Genomic DNA, 26804 nt, shown 5'->3' on the forward strand with positions numbered 1-26804 from the left:
GCCTAACTCCATTGCTGACCTTGGTTTGACCTTGGTTTTGGCTAAGGAATTGTTTTGTGTTTGTTGTATTCATCTGTGGTCCTGGTATCGAACCTAGGAAGTTGAGCATGCTAGTCAAGTCCTCCACCACTAACTTACATCTCCTGCTTTGGCTTAAAAGGCTGCTCTGGACACGAAGCTGGCTCCTGGGAGGAGGTGTCATGTGGTGAGGGTCTCCACCTACCTCCAGGGCCCAGGTAGGCTGGAGGAAGGAGAGTTTCCACATTCTAGCTTAGGCAGAGGTCACATACTTGGCTGCCCAGTGTGGGCTTGACCTCTAGGGCAGCCCTAGGCCCAGGATCAACAAATGATCATAACAGTAGAGTCATAGCTGATATGGCCACATCCCATCCCTCTCTTCTGTTGTGGCTAACTGAACCCTCCCACAGCCTTGCGCTAGTTCAAATCCTGACTTTCCAGTTGAGTATAGGGGGCCCCAGAGAGGCTGAGTGAGTGGCTCTAGGGCACACAGTAAGTGCCATTGCCAGAGAGCCCTGGGCAAGGCCTTCAGCACACTGCCCCTGCTTAGCTTGACCTTGTCTGAAGTGTTGGCCAGGTTGGCCTTGTCTTAGATGGCCCCTCCTCCAAGGAGCCTTGTATAATTAATTGATCTATATCCTTCCAACCTTGCCTGCCTCATAGCCACAGATGAGGGCGAATGTGCAAAGGTGGGTCCCCCACTGGGACTCTGGAGCCTCAGCAGGTGACATCCCATCTGGCATGGCAGCAGGTGCTAATCAAGTAGGTACAGGGGCCCAGGAGACCATGAGGACTGGCTGGGATTTTTCTAGGCAGACATAGTTTTTGGAGTGTTTTCTGGAGCAGGGCCCAGGCCTTCTGTTCCAACTTTCCTCCAACTTGGTCTGTCTGTCTTTCTGTCTGTCTGCCTGCCTTCCATCTATCTCACTTCTCCATGGCCTCAACTTTCCACTCTGTACTTGGCTACGGGGATAGTTCAGAGACCTCTCCTCCCCCTCACACTGACCACTGGTGTTCTCCCCCCGAGGGCAGGCTATAGCTGGTATACTGGTGCTGCCTAGGCACTTGGCACAGCTCAAGTCTGGCAGAGCCTGTGGCATGAGGTTGCATTCTTTTGCTCCCATAGCTGGCCTGTCCTTTGGGAGGTAGGATGGGTCATGGAAGTTGAGAGGAGCATTGGCCCTGAAGCTCCTGTGCCCTGGAGGGTGCTGGCTATGATGCCAGTCACTGCTTTGCTTCCTGTTCCACCAGGGCCATGCCTACCATGGGGGATTTGCTGCTTTCTCTTTGTAATAATGTGTGTGTTTAAGTGTGTGTATGTATGTGAGTGCATGTGTTTATGTGTATGTATGAGTACACGTTTATGTGTGTGCATGTGAGCACATGTGTTTATGTATGTGCTTGTGTGTGAATGCATGCGCATGTCTATGTGTATATGTATGAGTGCATGTGTGTGTTTATGTATGTGAATGCATGTGTGTTTGTGTGTATGCACATGAGTAAACGTTTATGTATGAGTGCACGTGTGTATGTGTGAGTGCATGTATGTGTTTATGGATGTATGAATGTGATTGCATGTGTGTAGATCAGAAGACAGTCCTGTCAAGTGTTAGTCTTGCCTTGTCTTTCATATTGCTTAAGTCTTTTTTGTTGCTGTTGTTTTTTTGTTTTGTTTTGTTTTTTGAGACAGGGTTTCTCTGTGTAGCCCTGGCTGTCCTGAAACTCACTCGGTAGACCAGGTTGGCCTTGAACTCAGAAATCCACCTGCCTCTGCCTCCCAAGTGCTGGGATTAAAGGCGTGCGCCACCACTGCCCGGCTTGAGATAAGTCTTATAGTTCAGAGTTGCATACACCAGGCTAACTGGCCCATACCCTTCCAAGGAGTCTCCTGTCTCTACCTCCCATGCCACAGTAGAAACTTGGGACTGTGAGCTCGCATGTCTGGCTTTGTGTGGCTTCTGGGGATCAAAACTCAGGTCTTCACACTTTCACAGCATGTGTGTCGTCACCCACTGAGTCGTCTTTCCAGCCCTCCCCAAAACTGCTTTTTAAAACAGGCTTTCTCCCAGCAGGCTGGCTTCTACCTTGCCATGTAGCTGAGGGTGACTTTGAACTTGGGATCTTCTGCCTCCCACCCTTGAGTGCTGGGATTACAGGTGTGCACCACCATATAGAGGATTGTTTGTTGCTTTGTTTGCTTGAATGTACTGCTGGGGTTGGAACCCAGGGTTTCATGAATGCTAAGCTGAGCTAAGCCCAGCCTTGTTCCCTCTGGGATAATTTGCCATTGGTGCTGGCTTGGCTTCTCAGAGGCAATGGCTCTCTCTTTTCTGTCTGAAAGCAGCCTCCTTATGCAGGAGCTGCCCCCGTATCTGGCATGTGCCTTGGTGCTCAGCTTCCTGAAGAAAGTCTTTTGGGAGTCTTGATAGATCCCTGCCTGAGGCCAGACAGAGAAGAACCCCTGAGAACCATAAAGTTGTGAGGTTGGCCCAGCCCCACTCCCTACAGGTCACAGGCTGTGGAGCATGCTCCTTAGAGTCCAGTGGCAGACAGGACCCAGCAGTGCCCCCATGTGGTGATAACAGGTATGACAGCTGCTGAAGAGAGGTGAGAGCTTAGGAGTTGGCTGCCAGGGAAGTGAGTGCCCAGTGCCCTGGGGCTGCAGAGCCATCCCTCCAGATGACCACTATGACTAGGCCTGTGCTAACCGAGGGACATCCTGAGGCACAACAGGAAAAGAACTGTGTCTCCCCATGGAAAGACAAGGAAAAAAAACCAAAAAACCAAAAACAAAAAACAAAACCTCGTGAGTGGCCAGTGGGGGCTAGCACAGCCTTCCAGTCTACTCCAAGCTCTCCTTTTGCAGACTGGGAAACTGAGGCACAGGAAGCAGAAGCAGGGCCTCATGGCCCTGGTTTCCATGAAATCTCTACCAAGATCTAGTGGGCATGGCTTCTGGTCTGGTCCATCACGGGAGTTGTAGTCCAAAGCCAAGAGTGGGGGCAGCTGAGAAGACACTGTAACGGGGAGGGACTGAGCAGTAGCCAGGCAGACTTCAGAGGGAACATTGGCTTTGTGATGTCCCTCCCATGAGCACTGGGACGCTGGGCACCTAGGCTACAGGCCAACATGAACAGTGGCTCTCCCAGAGGCTGTTTGAAAGCTGCTATAATGCTCCTAACTGGGAGGCGTCTTCTGGGGCCTGGGCCTAAGACCCATCTTCTGGTCCCTACTGAGAACCCTCAAGTTTCTCATCGCCTGTGAGCAAGGAAGGGCGGCAGCAGCCATGACCTTGAGGTCTATAGTGGGTCCTGCTAAGCAGTCACGGGCTAGAGGTCTACCAGGTTCAGTCAAGGGTACCCCACACCAGACATGCTCATGATCACTCTCAAGATTGATCACTGAACATTTATTCTTAATCCTAGACCCTAGCTACAGCCAGGGTGCTGTGGCTGTGTTGTGGCAGACATGTGAAGCCCAGAAGGCTCCCAGGAGAGGACCCGAAGGCTGGTGCTGATACTCTATGGCTATGTGGAAGCCAGGCAGGTGGTGACATGTCAACGCTCCAGCTAGGAGCCCATAGAACAGAAGCGGCATCCATGGCAGGCTTAGAGGACTGGGCATGCATGGAGGATGCCTCTGTAGATGCCCCAACACACTCCCATGCATTGGGGCCAAGCGCTAGATGCAGGCAGAGGAGGTGAGGCCCTGGCAGAGTTCAGGAAAGGCAAAGGCACATGACAGTGGCAGGCAGCAAGAGACAGGTTGGGGGCTGCAGGTGACCCAAGTCCAGGTAGGCTAATGCCAGGATGGTCCTTCTCAGGCACTGTGGGGCCCTGGGGGATCCTTGTTCCTGGCTTTGCCCTTCCTGGCTAGGGGTTTGGGCAAGCCTGGGGCTAAAGAGGCAGAAAGCTGTACCAGAAGGAAAACCTGAGCTTCCTCTGGAGAAATGCCGAGCGAGAGAAGACTTACCTACTGGACATCTCTCCCACTGCCCAAAAACCCTGTCCTCAGCAATCATGGCTGCCTAGCTGCTGAATGGTATAGTTCTCAACCCCCAACGCCCAGAGGCCCTTAGTTGTCTGGCTCCAGTGTCCACTCTGATAGCCACTGCAGGCACGATGCTCTCTGTGCCTCCGTCTCAGGAGGGGGCCGACCTGGCCTGGGCTGTGGGGTGGAGGGGCTGCAGGGCCTTGGCTCTCCACTCATAGGGTCGGGGTCAGGGTCAGTCCTCAGGGCCTGGATGAGCTGTTCAAGGGGTTGAACACAGGTACTGGGACTCCAGCAGGCATCGAGGGCAGGCAGGAAGGGGTCAGGCGTACAGGCCTCCACGCACTCTGCCTGTGTGGGGATGCGGAGGTAGAAGGCGTGCAGCATCATGCGGAAAGGTTGGTCCTCCTGGTCCTCAGCCTGGCCATAAGTCAGGTCACCCACGATAGGGTGGCCAAGGGCACTGCAGTGCACACGAAGCTGGTGTGTCCGGCCTATGGGATCAGGGACGGGAGGTCAGGCTGGGAGGAAAGCCATTCTTTGTCACATCCCTTGCTCTTACAGTATCCAACAAGTTCTCTGGGTTGGCTGTGGAGTCTCCGGGCAGGCCCCACCCCCACCCCACCCCCCGGCTTGCTGCTGTGTGTTACAGTGCTGAGGAATGAACTGTCTTCTTTCTCCCTTTTTTTAAAGAATAATTTAATTTTGAGTGTGTGTGCTTTGTTCCTACATGTGCCTGCTTGATGCTACACTGTTGAAGTAAATCAGAAGACAACCTTTTTTTTTTTCTTTTTTGGAGACAGGGTATATATAAATATATATATATATATATATATATTTTTTTTTTTTTTCTTTTCTTTTCTGTGCAGCCTTGGCTGTCCTGGAACTCACTCTGTAGACCAGGCTGGCCTCAAACTAGCCCTGGCTGTCTTGGACCAGATGGGCCTCAAACTCACAGAGATCTGCTGCCTGTTTCTGCCTCCAAAGTGCTGGGATTAAAGGCGTGTGCCACCATTTCACAATGCTCAGAAGACACCTTCTAAGATTCTCCTCTCTCCTTCCACCATGTTTGTCTGGGACTCCAACTCAGACTGTCTGGCTTGGCAGAGAGCGCCTTCGCCTGCTGAGCCACCTCACGTAGTTAAAGATGCGCGTGAACTTCTGATCTTCCTGCCTCTATCTCTAGGGTGCTACAAATGCTACCACACCTGCTTACCCAGTCTTCTTTTTTAAAGAATGAACCCCTTGCTAGTCTGTCATGGCACACACCTTTACTCCCTCTGGAGAGGCAGAGGCGGGCAGAGTTCGAGGCCAGCCTGGTCTATAGAGTGAGTTCCAAGGCAGTCAAAGCTTCACAGAAAGAAAAGAAAAAAAGAAGAAAGAAAAGTTCGGCTCTCTTCTGATTAGCTGCTTTGCAGATCTGTGCCACTACGAAGGAAGGGCAGGGCAGGGCAGGGCAGGGCAGGGTGGGGCAGGCCCTTGGTATGGGATTCATTATATTTCTTGCTACAAATCAGACATTGGGACTCAGGTCAAGAGATTGGTCGGGGTGGGCCATAAGGGCATAGCCAGGGAGACAGACCCTTGATCTAGCTGGAGAGATCAGCTTGACAGCCAGGGTACATGCAAACACCAGCAAGGATCTTGCTATCGGCTCTGCCCGCACACCTGGTATACCCCCAGGCAGGCCACAATGCCTATACCTCAGGGTCCTTTCTTATATGATGAACTCCTGCCCTGGACATACCTGTAAGTGGCTTTAGCAGCACTTTGGACACAGGGTCACCAGCATATAGGCCGTGTTCCAGGACCAGCAGCTCTGTGAGACTTGGCTTTGGGTTCTCACAACCTAGATGAAAAGTAAAGTGTAAGCCCTACAGCCTGAGCCAACTCCAATTTCCACCTGTCTGGCCGTTCCCATTCACGCAGGCTCTGGAGACATGCCCATGGCCCCCACAACAAACCACTATTACCATGAGTGCCCTCGATGCACATGGTATGGGTCCGCCCCTCCGCGCTATTCCTGCCAATGGCATAGTTGATCGTCACTTGGCTTTCCTGGACGTGGCCTCGGACCTGTCGAGCAAGGACATCACATGCAGCTCACTGGGCCACACTGTCATCTCTGAGAAGAATGTGGCTGAGCTCTAGGTAGACACATAAGCCTGGCACGGAGCTTGAGTTGAGAGGCCTGCTGGAGTAGGCTGTGAGCCTTGGGTCTCCACACAGCATCCCAGGAACTGGCCAGGACTTACCAGTGCCAGGTAGGCTTTGGTGACTCGCCGTTCCTTGAAGCATTTATAAGCACTGCCCGCAGCTGCCTTATTCAGGGCTACGCACAGTGCCCCACTGGTGGAGAAGTCCAGCTGGTGGCAGAACCTGGGAACGGGCAGAAGAGCAGCAGTGGCTGGACCCTGTGGTGCTCTGGTTAGCACCTTTGTGGCAGAGTCCAGTGTCCCAGCATCCTTTGGAAGGATGCTGCAGTGGGGCTCTCCATGTTGGCTGTGTACCTGAACCCATAGCAGGTGTCAGGGTCAGCCAGCTCTGGGAAGTGATGTCGGAGCTGCTTCTGTAGGGTCAGGGTCTCCCGCCAGGTCTTGCTATCAATGCGCAGGTCCCAGTGCTTGTTCACCACCAGGAAGTCGCTGCTCTGGTACACGATGGACAGATTTTCCATGCTGCCAGGCTCCATGGTGGGGCTGCACGCAGGTGGGAGTGAGCCTGGGGTAGGAGGGTGCCTGACCTGGACTTCAAGTACTGTGCACACTTACTGGGGCCAGCACCTGCTGGAACCCTTTATGTCTTCCACAAGGGCCCATGCCAGGGGTGTCAGCTCCGGAATGGGAGTCTGGCCAAGGTCAGGTGATTCTGACTTGCCATGGACTCAGGGTTAGGGAGCTCTCCCTGACTTGAAGTGAAATAAACAGCCTGGTTGTCCAACTCACGCCTACACACTTCACGCTAGGTTATTGCCCAGGACCACCCAGGACTTCAAGCGCTCCCTAACTTGCCTCCCACCAGCCTGTGACCACAGGCAGACCCTTTAGGACTTACCTGCAACAGGGCCAAGGGACCAGGATGTCACTTCTCAGCTCTGCATCCAACCTTGCTTCCCTATACTAGGAACCAGGTCTTGGCCTGGCTGGCGCGCAGCTCCGCCTTTTCACCCTGCCCATTCCACTTTCCTAATGGATGGTCGTACTGGCCAATGGTATTCCGGGCCTGGAGCTCCGCCCACTGAAGAATGGTAAGGCCCTACCCGAATAGTCTGCGCACGCGCTTTTTTAGTCCCACCTATTTCCCCGCCTCCCCCACGGATTACTTACTGTACAGGCCAATAGAAAGCGTTCTAGGTCCTCCACTTCAACCATTGAACTATTATTCCTCTCCTCCCGCCCTCTGGGAGTAAGACCCGCCCTTCCCCGCTGGCCAATGGCGGGCGCCTCTGGGAACGTCGGCTGTTGATTGGCGGTATTGGAGGCTCTCGGGGAGGGGTAGCGTGCGGTGGCGGCGGCGCGGGAAGTTCTGAGGGACTCTGAGCTGTGGGAATTGTGGCCTGGCTCCATGGAAGACTACGAGGAAGATCTGTATGGTGTGGAGGATGACTTCCAAAACCAGTTCGCAGCTGAGCTCGAAGTGCTGGCTGAACTGGAAGGTGGGCGCGGGTCCCGGGTCGTGATTGCATCCTGCTGCAGCAAGGAGAGCTGTGTGGATGGGATTGGTAACGGCTGGGAGTTCGCTTCTTGATGTGTGTTGCTGCTGTCAACCTCTGTCTCAGCAGGAACACGGGACCTGGCTCCTCCTGGGACCCTCCAAACTCCAGCGAGCCGCCCTCCGCTAACCTTCGAAGAGGCCATCGCTGGTGGGGACACTGTCCCGCGGCCCTGCCCCGCAGGGTCGCCAGGAAATGTCAGCCGCAATACTAGAAAGAATGTTCGTAGGGACCAGCTCGCGCCCTCCAGTATGTCCGATTGGGGACTGAGCACTTAAAGTCGGGGAATTCTGAGGATCAGTTTTCTATTTTTTCACCTCTTTCTGCCTCTGTCTCTGCAGGCCCCATGGTCAAACGGCCCAGGTTGGACGTGGTGAAGAAGCTGAACTTTGAGCCAGATATGGAGGAGCTCTTGTATCCAGATTCCCCTCCTGGGGACATTACCCCTCCACCGAGTCCAGAGGTCTTCCCTGAGATGTGGGATGCTGGGTGTGTTGCTTAAGGGCATGTAATTCTGACTTGGAAAGCTGCCTGTCCCAGGATGAGGCTCTGGAAGTGGATGTCTATGGGACGGGACAGCAAGAGGAGTGAGTGCGGGTCAGGCACCCCATTGAGAGTGACAGGGAGCTGCTTGTCTCTCCTAGGTACACAGATGCTAATGCTGACAAAGACCTCATGCAGACATTGCCAAGTCCCCGCAATCCTGTTCTGAGAAGACCTCCTATCTTAGAAGATTATATCAATGTGACATCCACAAGTGGAGAACGGGCCTTTTTGGTGCTTCGGGCTGACCTCGTAGGCCCTGGGATGCAGGTGTGTGACCATAGCATGGGGTTTGTCATGGCGTTGGTTCTTTTATGTTGCCAGTAGACTCTCAGCAGGCTCTGAGGCCAGTTTCACCTATCTGAATTGCTAGAAGCAGGCACTCCGGGTAGTCCAGTGTTGGAAACAGCAGTGCTACTTTTGAGGCTATGTGGCCTTAGAGTGCCACCTTGTACCCCATATATTAGCTTTCTGTCTTTCTTTTCCTCTTCACCCTAAAGCTGACCTCCCTTGGACCAGGCCCATCTGAGGGCAGTATCCATCTCCTCTCTAACTAGGAAAGGTCATTTCTGTCCCTCTGTCAGCGGGGGGGGGGGCACTGTGGATGCCTCCATGACCTGGGAGGGTTACAGAGATGACAAATCTGTCTTGCCCAGAACTCTCTTCTAGATGTCCATTGGCGAGGCTGTGGCCAACTGGACCTGCTGGGTGTCCCCTTCGCCTCCTTGAAGGAGCAAGTTGACAGCAAGGTAGGTTTAGTGGAGTAGGGAATTTGTGTGTTGAGTCTGGTGCTGGCTGAACTTGTCCTGACCCCAGCCTATCCTGTTTTTATAGAGACGGCAACAACTGCTGGAGGATGCCCAACAGCTTTCAGCCACTCTACACAGGTGACTCGTACACTTCCCACTCCAGGAACACTTGTCAGTTTGGGCATATCTGGTGGGCACGGTCACTGTGTCCCCTCTGTGGTGAATCAGGACTTGTGTCTCTTTAGCCTCAGGTCTGAAGGAGAGGAGGCTGTGCTTGAGGGGCCCCCTGCGGAGGAGCCAGCCCCTGGCCAGGACACCGCTCAGCACTGCCTCTGGGTGGATGAGTTTGCACCTCAGCATTACACGGAACTGCTCAGTGATGATGTGAGCTCCCATTCTCACTCATGGGTGACCGCCTTGCCGTATCAGCAAGGGGAAGGGTCCAGGGTCCAGTTGATGTTTGTGTTGGTGGGCCATTGGATGCTAAGGATGATGTTGGGACTCTGAGTCAGCACAAAACCTGTTTTACTGCTTGTTGACTGTGACCTGCTGTGGGTTTTGTTGGAGGTCTGGATGTCCTAGCCCTGTGGTTCTCAACCTTCGGAACGCTGTGGCCTTTTATACAGTGTCTCTGTTGTGGTGACCGCCAATTGTAAAGTTATTCTCATTACTGCTTCATAACTGTAATTTTGCTACTGTTATGAATTGTAATGTAAATATCTGTTTTCCAATGACCTTAGGTGACCCCTATAAAAGGGTCATTGACTCCCATGGGGATTGTGACCCACAGGTTAAGAAGCACGGTCCTGGCCTGACCTCTTGCTCTCCCTCAGTTGGTGCCAGCTTGGCCTGGGGTGAGGCCTCAGTGAAGTTGTTGATAAGCAGGGCCTGGGCCTTCTGAGCCTCAGTGTCACCTTCTGTGTTAAAAGTGTGGGCTTGCCGGGCGTGGTGGCACACCGCCTTTAATCCCGGCACTCGGGAGGCAGAGGCAGGCGGATTTCTGAGTTCAAGGCCAGCCTGGTCTACAAAGTGAGTTCCAGGATAGCCAGGGCTATACAGAGAAATCCTATCTCAAAAAACCAAAAAAAAAAAAAAAAAAAAAAGTGTGGGCCCACCCTCAGGCTTTGCTCTTACAGTTTACCAACCGCTGCCTACTCAAGTGGCTGAAGCTATGGGACCTTGTGGTGTTTGGCCGTGAGAGGCCTGCCCGGAAGCCCAGACCTGGTGTAGAGCCCACCCGGGTTGGGAAGGAGGCTACAGCCCCTGGCAAGTGGAAAAGCCATGAGCAGGCACTGGAGGAGATGCTAGAAGCCGAACTAGACCCTAGCCAGAGGCCTCGGCAGAAGGTAAACCCACCTGGCCTATCTGAACCTAGGGCTTTGCCCTCTGGGTAGCCAGTGCTATTGCAGTCGTCTCTTTGGGGGAAGGGTAGCCTGTGAGGCATCGTTAACTCTTCTAGAGTCTGTGGGTTCAATGACATCAGGGTTGGCATCAAGTGCTAGTGTTGTGAGTTTGAAGTTAAATCCATTCTCCTAAGGGTTTAGATAAAGTCAGCACAGGATGCTGGGCAGCGGGGGACGGGCTTCCGTTCCTGTCAGGTCCCCACATAACCTGCTGCATGCACAGGGTTTTCTCCTACTGAGTGTTCTGGGTGTTCTCATGTGATGGCTGGGGTATGGGGAACAGTGATTACCTTCTTTCCAGTACCTGGCTACTGGCCAGGAGCTCCCTGGAGACTAAGGGATCGGCAGTCTGTCCTCCTCTCTGACTGTAGGTGGCACTGTTGTGTGGCCCTCCAGGACTAGGCAAGACCACGCTGGCACATGTGGTCGCAAGGCATGCAGGGTATTGCGTGGTAGAGATGAATGCAAGGTGAGTAGAGGAGACCCTCGTCTGGGGCTTCTGTGAGGCTGAACCTGTGGTGCAGTTCTCAAACCCTGGCTAGTGGGTGGGGCTAGGGTCCTGGATATTGGATGTAGGTGGCTGGGGTTGGGGCATGTTTTTCATGGCTCCCTGAAGTTGGTGGTAGCTACATCCTGTGAGCGCCTCATAGCATCCTGCTGGGATGCTGGCTGCTACCTAGTAACTCTTGGCCTTGCTCTTCCAGTGATGACCGTAGCCCGGAGGCCTTCCGTACACGCATTGAAGCAGCTACGCAAATGGAGTCGGTGCTGGGTGTGGGTGGGAGGCCCAACTGCCTGGTTATTGATGAGATCGACGGGGCCCCCACGGTGGGTCTCTGCATTCTACATGGGTGGGTGGTCAGGCAGGCTGAGCGCACTGGGGCTTCCGCTTACTGACCTCTTGTGTGCCTCCCTGAAGGCAGCCATCAACGTTCTTTTGGGTATCCTGAATCGCAAGGGTCCGCAGGAGGCCGAGCAAGGAGGCACAGCTGTGGCCACAGGGGGGCGGCGGCGCAGGGCCGAGGGGGGTCTCCTAACCAGGCCTATCATCTGCATCTGCAATGATCAGTGAGTGTGGTGGGGGTATGGGGCCTTCATAGGCAAAAGGGTCCTCTGGCCTGCCTTCTCGCGTGGCCCACCGCAGGTCCTGTTCTGCAGGTTCACACCTTCTCTGAGGCAGCTGAAGCAGCAGGCTCTTCTGCTCCACGTCCCCCCAACTCTGCCCTCCAGGCTGGTGCAGCGGCTCCAGGAGGTCAGCAGGGCAGGGATGGGGGGCAGCTTCTATCCCGATCTCCCCGCCCATGTTCCTCCCCTCTGAGCACCTTGGTTCTGTCTTGTATTGAGCTGTCGGGTTGTAGTATAGTCCTATCACGGGACCTGCCCTGCACCCTCTGGCTGCCCCCAGCACAGAGCTGTTTACCGGCATCCAGGGAACCAGGTCGTGCCACAGGGTTGGCTCTGAGGGTGTGCTAGACTGGGCATGGGTCCTCTCAGCAGGGACAGACACTCTAGTGCTTATCCCGCCTCTAGATCTCCCTGCAGCATGGCATGCGCTCTGACCCGGGTGCACTGGTTGCCCTCTGTGAGAAGACTGACAATGACATCCGTGCCTGCATCAACACCCTGCAGGTGGGCACGTGGCTTGGGTGAGGCAGGGTGGGGTGAGATGGCTGCTGCTTACTCCGCCCTTTTCCAGTTTCTGTATGGGAGGGGCCGGCGGGAGCTGAGTGTGAAGGCTGTGCAGACCACTCATGTCGGCCTGAAGGACCAGCGCAAGGGGCTGTTCTCTGTATGGCAAGAGGTCTTCCAGTTGCCCAGGACTCAAAGGTAGGTAGCCCAGGTGGTATGAGTGGGCCAGCCTTGGTCCAGATGTCTCAGTTGCCTAGAGCCCTTAGACACCGCCTGATGCCGCCAGGGCTCCAGGACAGCTGTTTGGCTTCACTGTGTCCTCTTGGTAGGGTCCTGACTTGGGTTGGGGGCCCAGTTTCTACCCCAAGGGGAGTTGGCTAGAGCTTCCTAAATCTGTGGCCTAGAGGGCGACCCTCCCTGACCTTACCCTGGTCAGTTCAGGGAAAGTCTTTTGCTCCTAGATGGCCCTGCTTGGAGACTCTTGTACCTTCAGAGTGATATAAAACAGGCCAGCCAGGGCTTCCCTCCAGCATACAGAATGTGGCTAGGATGGCTGCCGGCACCTTTGCTTCCACTGGGCGTGGCCCCAGCCTCAGCACCCTCTACTTTCAGGAGAATCGTGGGCCAGGACCTGATGCTGCCAGCCCACGCTCTCTTGCTCAGTGATGGTGACAAGAGCTCTCTGACCTTGGCCTCCCAGCGCTTTTACAACATCCTGCGTGTGACCACCTCTGCGGGCGAGCATGAGAAGGTTGTCCAGGTACCTGAGCCCACCTCAGCTCTCGTGACGCTAGTACTAAATGAGTAGATACTAAGCAGGAGATGTCCTAGGTGGGTTCCAAAGTAAAGGGTGTGGATGGACAGGTGTCAGGCATCTGAGGGGAGGGGAGGATCAAGGATGGGCCACAAGGAAGGACCCTCAGGCCCAAAAAGGGAACTAAAGGAATAATGTTGGAGGTGACAGAAGGCAGGGAGCCTAGGCATCTAAGGATGAGTTTTGGGCTGGTAACTGGGAACCATCTGGAGAGCCCTGTGAGGTCCATGCTGGGGCCTGGGCTTACAGGGACTAGATAGTAGCCGGAGGGTGCCTGTGGTATGGAGGGCAGGTAGAGAGGTATGCACTTGAGCAAGAGACATAGCCTCCCCTACTCCCCAAAGGCCTGGCTTAAGCTGCTTCCAGCTCTAAGCAGCTTTGGATTAGTGGTTGGGAATCCACTGACAATCTGGAAATGAGCAGTTTAGAGGGCGTATGGGGTATGGCCAGTGGGAACTGGACTCGCACAGGCAAGCTGGGGCAGCTATGTCCTGAATTTTGAGGATGTAGCTTTCTGCTCTAACTTCCGGAAGGGTGGAGAACTGGAGCACATGCCGCCTCCTCACTTGTCTCAGGGCCTTCATTAGACTAGTAAGGTCCTTCCCTGGTTTTGGCAGCTGATCCCTACCCCTTGGACTTCGCAGAGCAGGAGCTAGTGGGAGGGTCCCGAGACTGATGCACACACACACTGGGGAGATGAGGGCGTCAGGGGGTCAGGGCCTGCCTACTCCTGCAGGGTTCATGGCCTGCTCACCGCTCTTAGGGCCTGTTTGACAACTTTCTACGCCTTCGGCTTCGGGACTCCAGCCTAAGCACCGTGTGCTGTGCCCTCGACTGGCTGGCCTTTGATGACCTGCTGGAGCAGGCTGCCCACCGTGGCCAGAGCTTCCAGTTGCTGTGCTACTTGCCCTTCTTGCCTGCGGCCTTCCACGTGCTCTTTGCCTCCAGCCATGTGCCACGAATCACTTTCCCCAGCAGCCAGCAGGAGGTGTGCCATCTGCAGAGTTTGTGCTTAGGGTCTGGCTCCTGGGGGGTTTCTGCTCCCCTGGCCCCGGCTCACTTTCTGTCCTAGGCCCAGACTCGGATGAGCCAGACAAGGAACCACATACAGACACTGGTGTCAGGCATGGCACCGGCCACGCGTAGCCGGGCCACACCACAGGCCCTTGTTCTAGATACTCTCTGCCTGCTCCTGGATGTCCTCGCACCCAAGCTGCGCCCCGTGAGTGTCAGATACGGAGGAAAGGGTGGAGTTTGTGGTCCAGGTGGCTCTGGGCATTGTCCAGTTGCCCAACCTGTGCCCTCTTGACCCTAGGTGAGCACACAGCTGTACAGTGCCCGTGAGAAGCAGCAGTTGTCCAGCCTTGTGGGCACCATGCTTGCCTACAGTCTCACCTACCATCAGGAGCGCACACCTGATGGGCAGTACCTCTACAAGCTGGAGCCGTGAGTGCCCCTGTGCCTGGGGCAGGGGGGACACCTGGGGACATGCAGTGTGTGTGTGCCAAAGCCAGTGTGGTCTTGGTGAGGTGTCCAAGGTGTTGTGGGTTGCAGTTTAGGCCTGGCACAGATGTGGCTGGCACTAGGCCTCATCCTACGTCAGACACAATTTTGATTCCAAGTTTCAGTGTAGGGGTCATATAACCTCTGTCCATCCCAGGGTGGATAGCCTGTGTGTCTGAAGCTCCTTGGGGTTCTAGAGGGCTCGAGGCACAGCAGCAGTAGCAACCTTGGTATCCTGCAGTTTAGTGAGGGTCCCAGTGTCCCTGCCTGTTCTTGCTCCTTTTCTGTAGCCCCGTGCATGTTCCTTGTCTTCTCCACTTATAGTTGGAGAACCCCCAGCTGCCATGGGGTTAGGCTGTAGCATTGTCAGGACCTTGCCCTACACCCAAGATCTTGAATCTGGTGTATGGGTTGGTGCCATAGGCAGACCCTGGCTCTACTGACCCCACACCCTAGCTCTTAGACTTGGTGCAATAGGCAGATTACCTCTGCTGACTGGTACCGTGGTATCTTGCCTCACCCACCTGGGCAGGAATGTGGAAGAGGTCTGCCGCTTCCCTGAACTACCTGCCCGAAAGCCCCTCACCTACCAGGCTAAGCAGCTTATTGCCCGGGAGATTGAAATGGAGAAGATGCGGAGGGCAGAGGCTTTGGCCTTGGCTCGAAGTGGCCCCCAGGTAAGTTTGTCCCTGGTGTTGAAACAGCATACAACATCAGTGGTTTGGCCTTGGCTAGCCGACTCTCATGCTTCCATTCAGGAGGACCAGGGTTCCTCAGGGCCTGCAAGTCTGTGGACAGACAGTGGGGAAAAGGGGACAAGGCAGCCTGCCCCACGTAACCATGAGCAGCGCCTAGAACACATCATGAAGAGAGCAACCGTGCAGGAGCAGGTGTGTATGTGTTGGGGGTAGGGCTGGAGCAAGATGATTACCGGAGGGTGGGGCTTGCCCCGATCCCAAGGAGCCACCTGTTGAGCTCAGAAAGTGGGCAGTGGTTCGTAGAGGTCCTCCTAGTCGCAGGCCTTGCTCAGAGGCCTTGGGAGTCTCCTCTCACATGGGAAAGGCCTAGGTGTGCCTGCTTGTTCACTGGCAACCTGACGGCCCTCTTTTCTGCTAGCCTGAGAGGGACTTCTTTGGACGTGTGGTCATCAGGAAAGTGGCAGTCCCGAGCAGAGGTGTGTGTGGGTCACAGAAGGAAGGGGGGGGGGGTGGAGACATAGCCTGGGGTCTGCTGAGGTGCAACCTTTTGGTCCCTGCAGAGGTTGAGGCCCCCCGGAAGGACGCGGACGAGTGGCGCATGGGTGTGGCAGTGGGCAGGAGTGAAGTGTGGTTCCGATTCAACGAGGGCGTCTCAAATGCTGTTCGGCGCAGCCTGTACATCAGGGACCTGCTGTAGCCCCACTGCCCCAGGACATCAGATTGCACTGGCTCCCACAGGGAATGGACTAAAGCAGAGACACCCGGAGAAGTCTATTTATAAAGTCACACCTTACAGAGAGTGTGGGTCAGGCTCATAGGATGGTGCACTTGGCCTTCTCTACCCAAGGGTTGTTCTTCATCAGGTCTGGGTTCAGGAAGGGGTCCTTGGGGATTCCATCCTCAATCCACTTGAGAAGCCTGTGAGTGGGGAGTTTCAGTGAGTGTCGGTCATTCCCATGGCACCTGCCCACTGGGGGTGTGAGGTCCTGGTTCACACAAGGGGCAGTAGTGGCTGGACAGGTAAATGACAGACATCATGGGGCACTCACTCGGGGATGGTCTTGGACGACATCTCCCTCTTGAAGGCCAGTTGGTACTTGAGGCTCTCTACCTCCTTCTTCATCTGGGGCACATCCCACTCCTCCATGGCGTCGGGGGCGTCGGTGGTAGCCAGCCTGAGGCTGATGGGCAGGAGAAGCGAAAAGAGCTGGGTCTGCAGCCCCCACCCCCATGCCACCCTCAACCCCAGAACAGAGGGAGATCCTGGGAGCTGCTGCCCATTGGATCATACCACCCATTGGTCCTTCCTGAGGTCTGGAGTGATGTTGGCAAAGAGCCTGAAGAGGGCCACAGGGACCCACTAACAAGACCCCTGGGCCTTCTCTACCCAGTGGGGCTGATTAGCTGCAGAGCAAACTTTCCGTTCTTGGCTGGGCAAATGAGCCTGAGAAGGCCCAGCCCTGGATTGGGAGGACAGACTCATTCCTGCCTAGGGAGATTAAAAAATGGACTTCTGAGTACTCAGGGCAGCCCCCACCCTCCTTCCAGACCCACTTCTAACTCACACCCTGGGTGCGATGAGAACCCTGAGATGCTGGGTGCTGCCTGGCCCTCCTGGATGCCTGTTTTGCATGGGTAAAGAGGCCGAGAGGCCAAGTTAATCGCGGGGCTGGGAGGATTTGTCTGCAATTTGCATGTAGGGTGGGGTATGTGCAGAATGTCTGGGGACACAGGCCTTTCAGCAAGCCCAGGACTTGGGAGGTGGGTAGCCTTCCTGAGACCAGTGTTTTCAGACCCAGTCACTGACCTGACTAGGGAGAGCTGTCAGTTGGAGCACAACAACGGGCCTCCCTTTACCCCTCCCTAGCTAGGTGCACTCCAAAAGACCAAGTCTCCGGTTCTCCCTCCAATCACAGCTTCCACGACCTTGAGAGGGGTCTGGCACCGAGTACCAGACACATCCGGGCAAAGCTTCCATCCCGGGATACTGAGCTGAGCTGGCCTTGGGGAGAGCCTAGGACCCAGCCTTTAGAGTGGCCCATCCTAAAGAGGTCCTGGCAGGGCTCGGAAGGAACCAGTGAGAGGTTGGGTGGGCTAGTATTCCTGGTAGTGTGGGGCCGCCTGCAGAGTACCTTTCCTAGAGACCCCCAAGTTACAGTGCCCCACCCTGCTAGGTTCTCCCGCGCCCCACACGCCGACAGGCACGTGGGCGGAGGATCAGCTGCGGGTCCTCCACAATGGGAGCATCTGGGCTGGGGGCATGGCCCACCACTGGCCCTACCTGCGCTGCTGCCGCCGCCGGAGCCCGGCCGCCGGTGCACCCCGAGACGCCCCCGGCCAGGCGCACGGCGGCGCACACGGGCACTGCGGGCGGCGCGCACGGCGCAGGACAGACGCGCCCCCGTCGCGCAGCGATGGCTCCTGCGCCGCTGGACTCGATCTGTCGGCCGCCCCGCCCCTGAGGCCCGGAGGCAGTTGCCCTGGTCCCAGTAGTTAGAATTAGCCTAGGGGCCCCACCTGGTCAAGCCCTAGAGCCCTGGAGTCTGTTTCCCCCTCAGTGTGAGGGTTCTGTTCATCGGACTTACTTTTGGAGGAGACAGCAAAAGCAGAGATGACAAGGGCCGAGGGATCTGTGGAGTGAGGCTGGGCTGTCCGAGTCCGGGGAGCCCAGGCAGCCGCCCCGCCCACTCTTGCCACCTGGGGCCTTGGTACCGCCTTCACAGGGTTGGGCTGACCCCAAGAGCTCCCTGGGCTGCTCCTACAGCTTTGGCAGGTCTCCCCTGGGGTGGGACATGCAGCAGTGGGAGCTAGTCCCGTCTCTCCTGGGTCAGCTACAACTGCTGGCAACCCAGTTCGACAATCTTGTGATACTTACTGGGACCAGAGCCCTAAACAGCAAAATATGCCCCACCCAACAAGGCTTCTCTGGTCAGGGCACTCCTATGCAGGCAGCTGAGAAGAGGGGGCGGGGGACAGAACACTTCCCACTGTGGTCTTGCAGCCCACCGGGTGCAGGTGACCTTCAGTGTTGTCCACTTATGGGAGGCTGGGGGGCATCCTGCAGAATTCCACGACATGAACCTCACCTAGAAGGGGTTCAGGCCTCCCTCCATAGCACTCCCACCTTCTGGCGCCTTCCTCATTCCCAGGCAATGACTTCAAAGGAACCCACGGATGGCCTCAGGTGTGAAGGGTCACTCATCTCCAGCTTTGGGTAGATTAAAAGCTAGCTTAGGGGGAGAGTAGGTCCGTTTCTTAGCTGATGCTGGATGGCCTTTGGGTAGGGAGAAGAGCACTTCCTCAGCCACAGGATTTTGAGCCCTGTGCCCGGCTGGCGGCAGCCACCTCTCAGAGACTCTGTAATGGGGCAGGGGGCTAGCCCTGCCTTCAATTAACCAGAGCAGCGCCTCCCTTCCCCAGTGTTACCGTCAGAGGTACACCTCACCAACTCTTGTGGGAACTGTGCTCTGGGGACCTTCATATGACGCAGGCTGCAACAGCAACCCGTGGGGGAGGGGCAAGCCTGTCCTGGGAGGCAGGGCCAGTACCTTGCTAAGTATTCTGGGTCCTCTGTGGGCTGGAGGTTTGTTGAGTGGCCCTTACCTAGACAACAGGATAGGTCAGAGTTGATAGGTCAGGAACAGAAACAGTTCAGAGCTTACCCTGCCCAGGAGATGGCCTGGACCCCTGCAGGTATGATCAAAAGACAGACCAGGTCCCCGTCCCTTGGACTCTCAGGACCATCAGTCACACAGCAGGCTTCCCTGGTGTTGATCAGTGAAATGGGGTCACCAAGCTTCCCTGGCCCCTCATGTGCAGCAACATGTGGTTAGATCAGGAGGCATCTCTGGAACTGGGGCACGCTAGGGAGCAGAGATTACTTATCATGGATTTGGGGGTTGGAGGAGCTTAAGGTTAATGGTGCCAGGCCTCAGGGCAGATGTCGCTCTTCCTGGTAGGGTGGAGGACTGTCATATCTCCTGGGACCTGTGCTCACCCTCTCTCCCCATGCCTTTTGTGTGCCCTGAACTAGATGCGCACCCTAACACTTAGGCTACCATGGGTGTCTGGCAGGAGAAAAGCTGGGCTCACCAGAGCACAGTGACAATAGGGAGGAAGGGGGCCAGCCACTCTAGAGGCTGAAGGACTAGGTGACCTCCAGAGGGCCCCAGGCTGCCTACATTCACTGGGATGAGGTAATGTTTCTGACTGCGCTCCAGTGGGACAATCTGAACCCTCAGGTGGTTTCCACAGCTTGGGTGAGTTCCTATTGCTGAGACAGTAGGTAGTGAGACCAGCCTGCTTCAGTGTCCCCAAGCCAGCCCCAAGGCTCGAGATTCAGGCTTTATAACTATTTATTTGTTTGTTTGAGACAGGGTTTCTCTGTGTAGCCCTGGCTGTCCTGGAACTCCCTCTGTAGACCTGCCTCTGCTTCCCAAGTGCTGGGATTAAAGGCCTGCACCACCACTGCCCGACTTTATACAATTTATTAGACTCAGAGAAGTCAGTTAGGGGATGACCAAGATAAGGGAGTGAGTCCTGGAGTGGCAACAGGTCCTAGAGGTAGTCAGGTCTTGGATCCCTATGGAGAGGGCCCCCCACCCTCCACAATGGAGGCCAGGGGGCATCTTAGGGTGCACTGGTGGCTGGGCTCTGGCTGCGACAGCAGCACAGGTAGGGCCAGTGGTAGGCCATGTCCCCAGCCCAGGTGCTCCCATCTGTGCAGGACCCACAATTGGGATCCACATCTGTTAGCCAGGTGAGGTAGGTCCTTTAGTTCAAGCACTTGGGAGGCAGGGGATCTCTGTGAATTGTAGGCCAGCCTGATTTACACAGTTCCTGGTCAGCTAAAGTCTCAGAAACATCAAGAATCCATTTTAAAAAACAAACAAACAAACAAACAAAAAACCTCCAAAGATACCATCTGTTCTGAACCTGTGAGTCCCTGTCCGGGCTGAAACAATGACCCCATGACTCCTTAGTTCCCATCCTTCTACCCAAGTGGAAACTTCCTAAATGTCCATCCCAGTCCTCTCAAGCAGGAAGCAGTGTGGAGGGGTCTTGATGCTAGAGCACAGTGGTAACAGGATACAAAAGATTTGTAAGATGCTGGCTGTAGTGGCATATACTTTTACTCCTAGTTCTTTCAAGGCAGGAGGATCTCTCTGATTTGAGGGCATGCTGGTCTAGATATAGATTTCCAGGGAAGCCAGGGCTCTATAGTGAGTGTCTCTATCTCAAAGAAAATACAAACCCCACTCCCCGCCCCCAGTTTGATGGAAGGAGGACTTTCAGGAAAGAATACAGTATAGTGCTGATCAACAAGTGTGAGCTGTCATCCCTTGGGCTCCTTTATGAAATTAGGACATTAACTGGGCCGTTGGGTGAGTACACACAGGGTTCCTTCCACTGGCCTAGAAATAGCCTCCCCAGCTAGAGAGCTCCTAATAGGAGAAGAGAGCTTGTCCCAGCCCAGCCACACCTGGAGCCCACTCTGATGACTCCGGGGCAGCGGGGCTGGGCCGACTGCGTTGTCCTTAGGTCTCCAGGAGTGGTGACCGCAGTAAGGGGTAAACTGGACAAGGAAGCTCCATGCAGAGAACAGCCCCTAACTCCAGATGGCTGATTCTCTCACAAATTAAAGGACAAAGGTCAAAGCTGTGCCCAAGCCAAGGACAAAGAACCCTAGTTGGCCATTGTCTACCTACCATTGTTGACCTGAGAAGGCTGAGCCTGTGATCTGTGAACCCAAAGGCTGTCAGGATCTGTGGAACCCTTTTTCTGGGGGGCCAGAAGCTAGGCCAGGGCTGGGCCTTTCAGCCTTGGGGGAAGGGCTGTTGGACAGGTTGGCAACAGCATGCTAACTTTATTCTTATCCCCACAGGCCACAGAAGCTGACTGGGATTGGGAAAATGCTGTTTCTCTTAACCAGCTCTTTACAGACTTTTCAAAAATAGTATCTTAGAAAGCCTGGAAGTGGTTTTCAAAAATAGTCCAGACAACTACAAGAAGCAATGCCGTGGGGTCGGGGAGATGGCTCAGTGATTAAGACTCTTGCTTTGTAAGTGTGAGAGTGTGAGTGTGGCTCCCCAGCGCCCACACAAATGCTGGTGGGGTGGGTGCAGTAGCTGCCCAGTAGTCCCAGGATTTTAAGGTGGAGAGAAATTGTGGCTTGAATGAGAATGGTCCTCAAAGACTCACGCATGCGCATGTTAGTCTGCAGCCAGAGAACTGCTTGGAAAGGATTAGGGGGTGTGGCCTTGTTGAAGTAGCTTTAGTGGAGGAGGTGTGTGAGCTTTGAAGTTTCAAAAGCCCATTCCAGGCCCTCCCTCCCCTCTCTGCCTGCTGTCTGTGGATCAAGACAAGTTAAAGCTCTCAGCTATTGCTGCAGCACCATGCCTGTCTGCTTCCTGCCGCGATGATCATGGACTGGCTCTCTGAAACTGCAAGCAAACCTCTGGTTAAATGCTCTCGTTTATAAGCATTGTTTCGGTTCTAGTGTCTCTTCACAGCAGTAGAACAGTGACTGAGATGCAGAGGACTCGGGAACAAGCTGACTAACCAGGCTAATTGTACTGATGAACACTGGGCTCAATTGAGAGACCCTGCTTCAGTGAACTACTGAAGAGGGATTGAGGAAGACTCCTAATGTCACCCTTAGGTCTGCACACAAATACCCACACACATGGATGTGTGTGTGTGTGTGTGTGTGTGTGTGTGTGTGTGTGTATGTATATGTGTATATATGTATATATATATATATATATATACATACACATATATATACACATATATACATATATATATATGTATATATGTGTTAGGAAATGAGAGGTATCTTAACTGGGTTGACTGAAGTCCTGGGTACCAGGTAATGATGGTAAACTGAGGCGCTGCTTCAGAGAAAGGCCTGCTGGGGACATGGGCATCTCTTTGCTAACAACTCTGTGAGTTGGGTCGGGTGGTTCGATGCTTGTGTGCAGCCTGGTGCTTGGAAGGCTGAGGGGAAGATTGCCTGAAGTTCAAGGTTAGCATAAGCTACACTGTGAGATATGGGGGGGGGGGGCGCTGATCCTGCCTAGTGTGGGGGCAGGAGTAGGTATTGGGGTCACTATCCCTGGAAGAGCAACAACCACCACTCCACGTGCTTACTCTTTGTGGGTAGCAGTAGGTTATATCAGGGCACTGCCCCCTGGACCTCAGCACGGAGGGAGGAGCAGATAGGAGCATCAACTCAGATACACTTCCAAAACAGGCCATGCTGCTAAGCTGAGGGCAGTACAGTTCCAGGGGTTTCAGGGAGTATGTTTCTGTGTTTTTGCACCTCCCCTGACACCCAGGGTGGGGTCCATGGGTGTGGTCTTTCCCTAAAGATAAGGATAGTGTCTACCGGCTGTTGTGTGGTCTGGGCAGCCTAGGGTATGCAGAAGGTGAGCTTGTGTGTGGAATGTCATGGTGGGAACAGTCCACCTGGCATCCTGTGTTGAGAGTGCATAGATGGGACCACTGCATGCTCTTTCCAGAGCATCCTTCCTCCCTCCCAAACTGTCTATGGTACCTGTGCACTTGCCAAAGCTGGAGCCTGGCTTTGGAAATACAGGATTCCTCTCATTTTTGTAATGTTAAGGTTCACTTCCTTTGTCACTAGGAGTGTTCTCAGGCCAAAGTCTGGGCACATCATCTTCTATAATTTCCGGGAGTCCATTCTATTCCAGTGTGAGGGTGTCTCTACAGTCATATTTCATGTGTCCCTCTAGGGCTGGGTCTGTGCCTGAGCCAGGGATGAGGGTCAAGAAATGCCTTGAGTGTGTAGTCGCTGGTTAGCATGTGAGGAGGGGCCAAGCTGCAGAGCCCTGGATAGCTAGAATGTCTCCAGGAGCTCCTGTGCTTATCACCTGGCTTATTCACTTTATTTTAGCCTGGAGCTCTCTGATGCTTCTACACAGGGACCTTGTCTTGTACCTGGAGCCAGATCTGGCCAATGACTTCTCAGAAACAGTAAAATACTAACCCTAGAACCTGCTCCTGTCCACAGCCTGTCCTCATGCCTGCCCTCTCTCATAGACCTTTGGTGGCGTTAGGTATCATGAGAACTGGTCTTCCTTCCCTACCTCATGTGTAGACGAAACCTTGCCACTTGAAAGCTGCAATGTGGAAACAGCTGGGGGAGGGGAACTGGCTGACCATGCCATGTGGTCAGGACTGAGTCCAGAGGTAGTGTGTAGTCAGTCCTTAGTGTGCAAATGAAAGGTTGGTGACTCACAGCTATCAACAGGGAAGTCTTGTGGGGGCAAATACATTCTGTGTCTGGGGCACTGTGGTATATATGAGCTCCATGGCAGGGTCTCCTATCTATGTTGGTTTTGGGGTCTTCTCAGTGCCACCTATGTCTGCAGACTGCCTGACCTACTATGTGTTGGCTCATGCCAGTCACTTCCAAAACTACTCGGAGGAACCCAGGAGAGAGGAACCAGGGCATCATGTGTGCAAAGAAGTGACCACAAGTGACTCTGCCTGCCTTAGTTAGGGATTCATTGCTCTTAAGAGACACCATGACCAAGGCAACTCTTATACCCAAAACGTTCAATTGGGGTTCACTTAGAGTTTCAGAGGTTTACTTCATTATCATCATGGCAGGAAGCATGGCAATATCCAGGCAGACATGGTGCTAGAGGAGCCAAGAGTTCTACATCTTGATCCAAAGGCTGACAGGAGGAGGTTCTCATTCCACACAGGGCAGAGCTTGAGCACTAGGAGACCTCAAAGCCTACCTACACAGTGACACACTTCCTCCAACAAGACCACACCTACTCCCATAAGGCTACATCTCTGAATAGTGCTACTCCCTGTGGGCCAAGCATTCAAACACATGAGTCTATGGGGGGCCAAATCTATTCAAACCACCACACTGCCCATCTCCTGTCATCTAAGTGCCCTTAACTGAGTGGATCTTATTTGTTGGACCTTTGGGGTCTGTCTGCTAAGGTGGTCCTCTGTGTGCCTTTGACTCTTCCTTCAGAGGCTGAGTTTGATACAGGTCCCGGTGAAGTACTGGGACTTCATGGAGACAGACATGTAACATAAGACCATAGCTGTAAGAGGCTGTCAGACATCAGAACAGATGAAGGCCCTAAAGCATTGCCCTCCTGGGAATCTGCCCTTTACTGGTCTATGTCTTCTGGTCTGTCAGCTCTAATCCTGACCAGTTAAGTCACCAGAGGAGCATCAGTTTTCCACCCTATCAGGCAACTGGTTGTGGGTTCCCAGAACTGGTCAGCAGCCTGTGGTTGATTAGGATAGTGTCAGGCCAAAAGGTGGATAGACACGATAAGGTTTTGAGGACTTCTTTACATCTTGTACATTAGTGACAAATGTGCCCTGGCCACTCAGCCTTGAACTCAACGCCCACCCACATGGGCCTCAGGCTTGAGAAAGCCCCAGACCTGCTGACCCTGGAACAAGTGGGCTTCCTCATGTCCAGGATCTGGTATCCTGGTACATCCTGTGTAGGTAGAGCAGGCCTCACTCTAGGATCTCTAGGCTTCCTTGCTATGATGTTGTGAGGACCAGCGCCTCATTTAAAAAACTGATAGGGGTTTGATTGTCCATTTCTGAAGTGGGAGCAAGGCAGGTGGAGTGACAGCAATGCCTGAAAGAGCTCATGACCATCGGTAGAGAGAACTGGGGGCTTCCTCGGCTCCTGTGGTACTCACGGCCTCTCTGTGGCTCAGCCATTGGTCTCAGGGCAGCCCCAAAGGAAGATCCAACAGAGCAATGTCTGCTGTGGAAGCCAGGAGGGAGGCCATCTTTGTAGCTCACCCGTGTGTACATTCTTTCTTCTGTGCCCTAATCTAGGTAGCCGGCAGAAACCAGATTAAAGATGGATCTTGCCGCTGCAAAAGGTCTGGATTAAAAGTAGGTGTGGTGATTTGAATAAGAATGGTCCCCGTAGGCTCATGTGTATGAACAGGGAGTGGCACTATTTGAGAAGGATTAGAACAATTAGGAGGTGTGGCCTTGTTGGAGGAAGTGCGTCACTGGAGGTGGGTGGGCTTTCAGGTTTCAAAGGCCCATGCCAAGCCCAGTCTCTGTCTCTGTCGTCTCTCCCTATAGATCAGGATATAGGACTCAGCTACTTCTCCAGCACCTGCCATGTTCTCTACCATGCTGATAATAGACTAAACTATAAGCAAGTCCCCGATTAAATGATTTCTGTCATAAGAGTTGCCTCGGACATAGTGTCTCTTCACAGCAATAGAACAGTGACTAACACGGGTCTCCCCACTTCAGAAGATTTAATTAAGAAAAAAAAAACCCTCATAGATGCACTCAGCTGCTTGGGTTTTAGTTAATTGCAGATGTAGTCGAGCTGACCAACAGGAACAGCCATCACAACCCAGTGGCTGGGGATCAAGCTCCGGTCCTCATGCTTGTATGAGAAGCAATTCACCAGTGGAGCCATCTCCCCAGCCCATATTAATATCCTCATATTTAATGATGCCCACTTTTCAGGCACCATAGCTCTTCGTGTCTCAGCTTCACCTCCTATGTCTCCAGTCTTGGATGAGCGAATGGAGACTCAGAAAGAGGAGCTGGGCCCATAGCTGTGGTAGCATCAATGTCTACCACTACATGGACATCCAAGACTCAAAAAACAAAACCATTGCACAATAAATTCAAAGATCTTACTTCACTTTTCAGTGCCAATTCAGGTAAGTCCTAATACCATAAAATAGTGTTTCAGTGAGCCAGGAAGAAGAGGCAGATCTTTTTTTTGATTCTTTTGTTTTTTGTTTTTTGTTTTTTGAGACAGGGTTTCTCTGTATAGCCCTGGCTGTCCTGGAACTCACTTTGTAGACCAGGCTAGCCTTGAACTCAGAAATCCACCTGTCTCTGCCTCCCGAGAGGCAGATCTTTTTAAAAGAGAGATTGGAAGCCAGGCATGGTGGCGCACGCCTTTAATCCCAGCACTCGGGAGGCAGAGGCAGGCAGATTTCTGAGTTTGAGGCCAGCCTGGTCTACAAAGTGAGTTCCAGGACAGCCAGGACTATACAGAGAAACCCTGTCTTGGCAGGAAAAAAAAAAAAAAAAAAAGACAGATTGGGGTTGAGGAAAGCTGAAACAAATACCGCTATCAAGCTAGTCACTTCAAAGTCTCTTAGCATTAAACAAAAGTTACTGAGACCACTGTTTGGACCAAGGTCCAGCAGAACTGAATCTCGAGGTCAAGTTTCTTGACACTTATCTTTGAAGGAAATCAGGAGGGGAAAAAATTGGCCAAATGTGATCCTGGCCTCAGCCTCTCCCCTGCTTCAACTCCAGGCCACCAAAGACAGGGAGGGAGCTGCCATTCTGTACCTATAGGGATGGATAGACCGTGGACCACAGAAGAGCCCTGGGCATGGCTTCCAGTCCACAGACCTGCAGTGTTTTCCAAGTGTTTGAAAGTCTTGAGCCTACACACATCTTAGAGTAGTGCAAATGACTCAGACATAGCACCATGTCCCCTAAAATCCAGTCAGTTTTGCTAACTAGCTTAGATGCCTCCCATACCCAACTCCAACATGGCTGTGGAGGGCACCCCATTGTAAAGCTAGAGAGCCTTAGCAAGACACGCCCTTTCTGGTTTCCAGGTGCACACTAACTCCCAAGGAGGAAAGTAATGGTGATTTCTCTGAAGGCTGTTTGTCTTCTAATCTGTGGGACTTGGTTTGGCCAGCTCCAGCTCTGTGGTCCCACAATGCT

At 53.8% G+C, this 26804-nt stretch overlaps 3 protein-coding genes across 8 annotated transcripts; 1 reads left to right on the forward strand and 2 right to left on the reverse strand.

Moving 5' to 3' along the window:
• Window positions 1–3401: 3401 nt before the first annotated feature.
• On the reverse strand, window positions 3402–7194 carry Rpusd1 (RNA pseudouridine synthase domain containing 1). 4 transcript variants are annotated; one of them, XM_085832948.1, is made up of 6 exons: window positions 7063–7194; window positions 6519–6658; window positions 6264–6387; window positions 5982–6084; window positions 5756–5857; window positions 3402–4502 (listed from the first exon to the last, which is right to left on the reverse strand). In XM_085832948.1, the coding sequence occupies exons 4-6, from the start codon at window positions 6001–6003 to the stop codon at window positions 4093–4095; spliced, it is 534 nt and encodes a 177-aa protein (XP_085689074.1). In that variant the 5' UTR covers window positions 6004–6084; window positions 6264–6387; window positions 6519–6658; window positions 7063–7194; the 3' UTR covers window positions 3402–4092. The 4 variants fall into 4 exon arrangements, with proteins under 4 accessions (XP_085689074.1, XP_021005074.1, XP_029326752.1 ...); XM_021149415.3 differs by having other exon boundaries at window positions 6519–6729; XM_021149414.3 differs by having other exon boundaries at window positions 3403–4502; window positions 6519–6707.
• Window positions 7195–7501: 307 nt separating this feature from the next.
• Window positions 7502–15785, forward strand: Chtf18 (chromosome transmission fidelity factor 18). Of its 2 annotated transcripts, none has more exons than XM_029470869.2 (22): window positions 7502–7663; window positions 7787–7969; window positions 8062–8209; window positions 8365–8533; window positions 8920–9012; window positions 9098–9150; window positions 9258–9396; window positions 10149–10358; window positions 10787–10884; window positions 11120–11243; window positions 11335–11483; window positions 11574–11667; window positions 11946–12044; window positions 12112–12242; window positions 12657–12804; window positions 13622–13846; window positions 13931–14080; window positions 14174–14304; window positions 14894–15038; window positions 15120–15251; window positions 15478–15535; window positions 15620–15785. In XM_029470869.2, the coding sequence occupies exons 1-22, from the start codon at window positions 7573–7575 to the stop codon at window positions 15754–15756; spliced, it is 2907 nt and encodes a 968-aa protein (XP_029326729.1). In that variant the 5' UTR covers window positions 7502–7572; the 3' UTR covers window positions 15757–15785. The 2 variants fall into 2 exon arrangements, with proteins under 2 accessions (XP_029326729.1, XP_021004781.1); XM_021149122.2 differs by having other exon boundaries at window positions 7790–7969.
• Window positions 15786–15820: 35 nt separating this feature from the next.
• Window positions 15821–17748, reverse strand: Gng13 (G protein subunit gamma 13). 2 transcript variants are annotated; one of them, XM_085832897.1, is made up of 3 exons: window positions 17645–17748; window positions 16109–16240; window positions 15821–15977 (listed from the first exon to the last, which is right to left on the reverse strand). In XM_085832897.1, exons 2-3 carry the CDS (start codon window positions 16204–16206, stop codon window positions 15872–15874), a joined length of 204 nt encoding a protein of 67 aa, XP_085689023.1. In that variant the 5' UTR covers window positions 16207–16240; window positions 17645–17748; the 3' UTR covers window positions 15821–15871. The 2 variants fall into 2 exon arrangements, with proteins under 2 accessions (XP_085689023.1, XP_021004783.1); XM_021149124.3 differs by lacking the exon at window positions 17645–17748 and adding an exon at window positions 17341–17453.
• Between the last annotated feature and the right edge of the window lie 9056 nt (window positions 17749–26804).

This window comes from Mus caroli, unplaced genomic scaffold (genome assembly GCF_978045245.1).
Source record: "Mus caroli unplaced genomic scaffold, Mus_caroli_1 scaffold_18, whole genome shotgun sequence".
Lineage (NCBI taxonomy): Eukaryota > Metazoa > Chordata > Mammalia > Rodentia > Muridae > Mus > Mus caroli.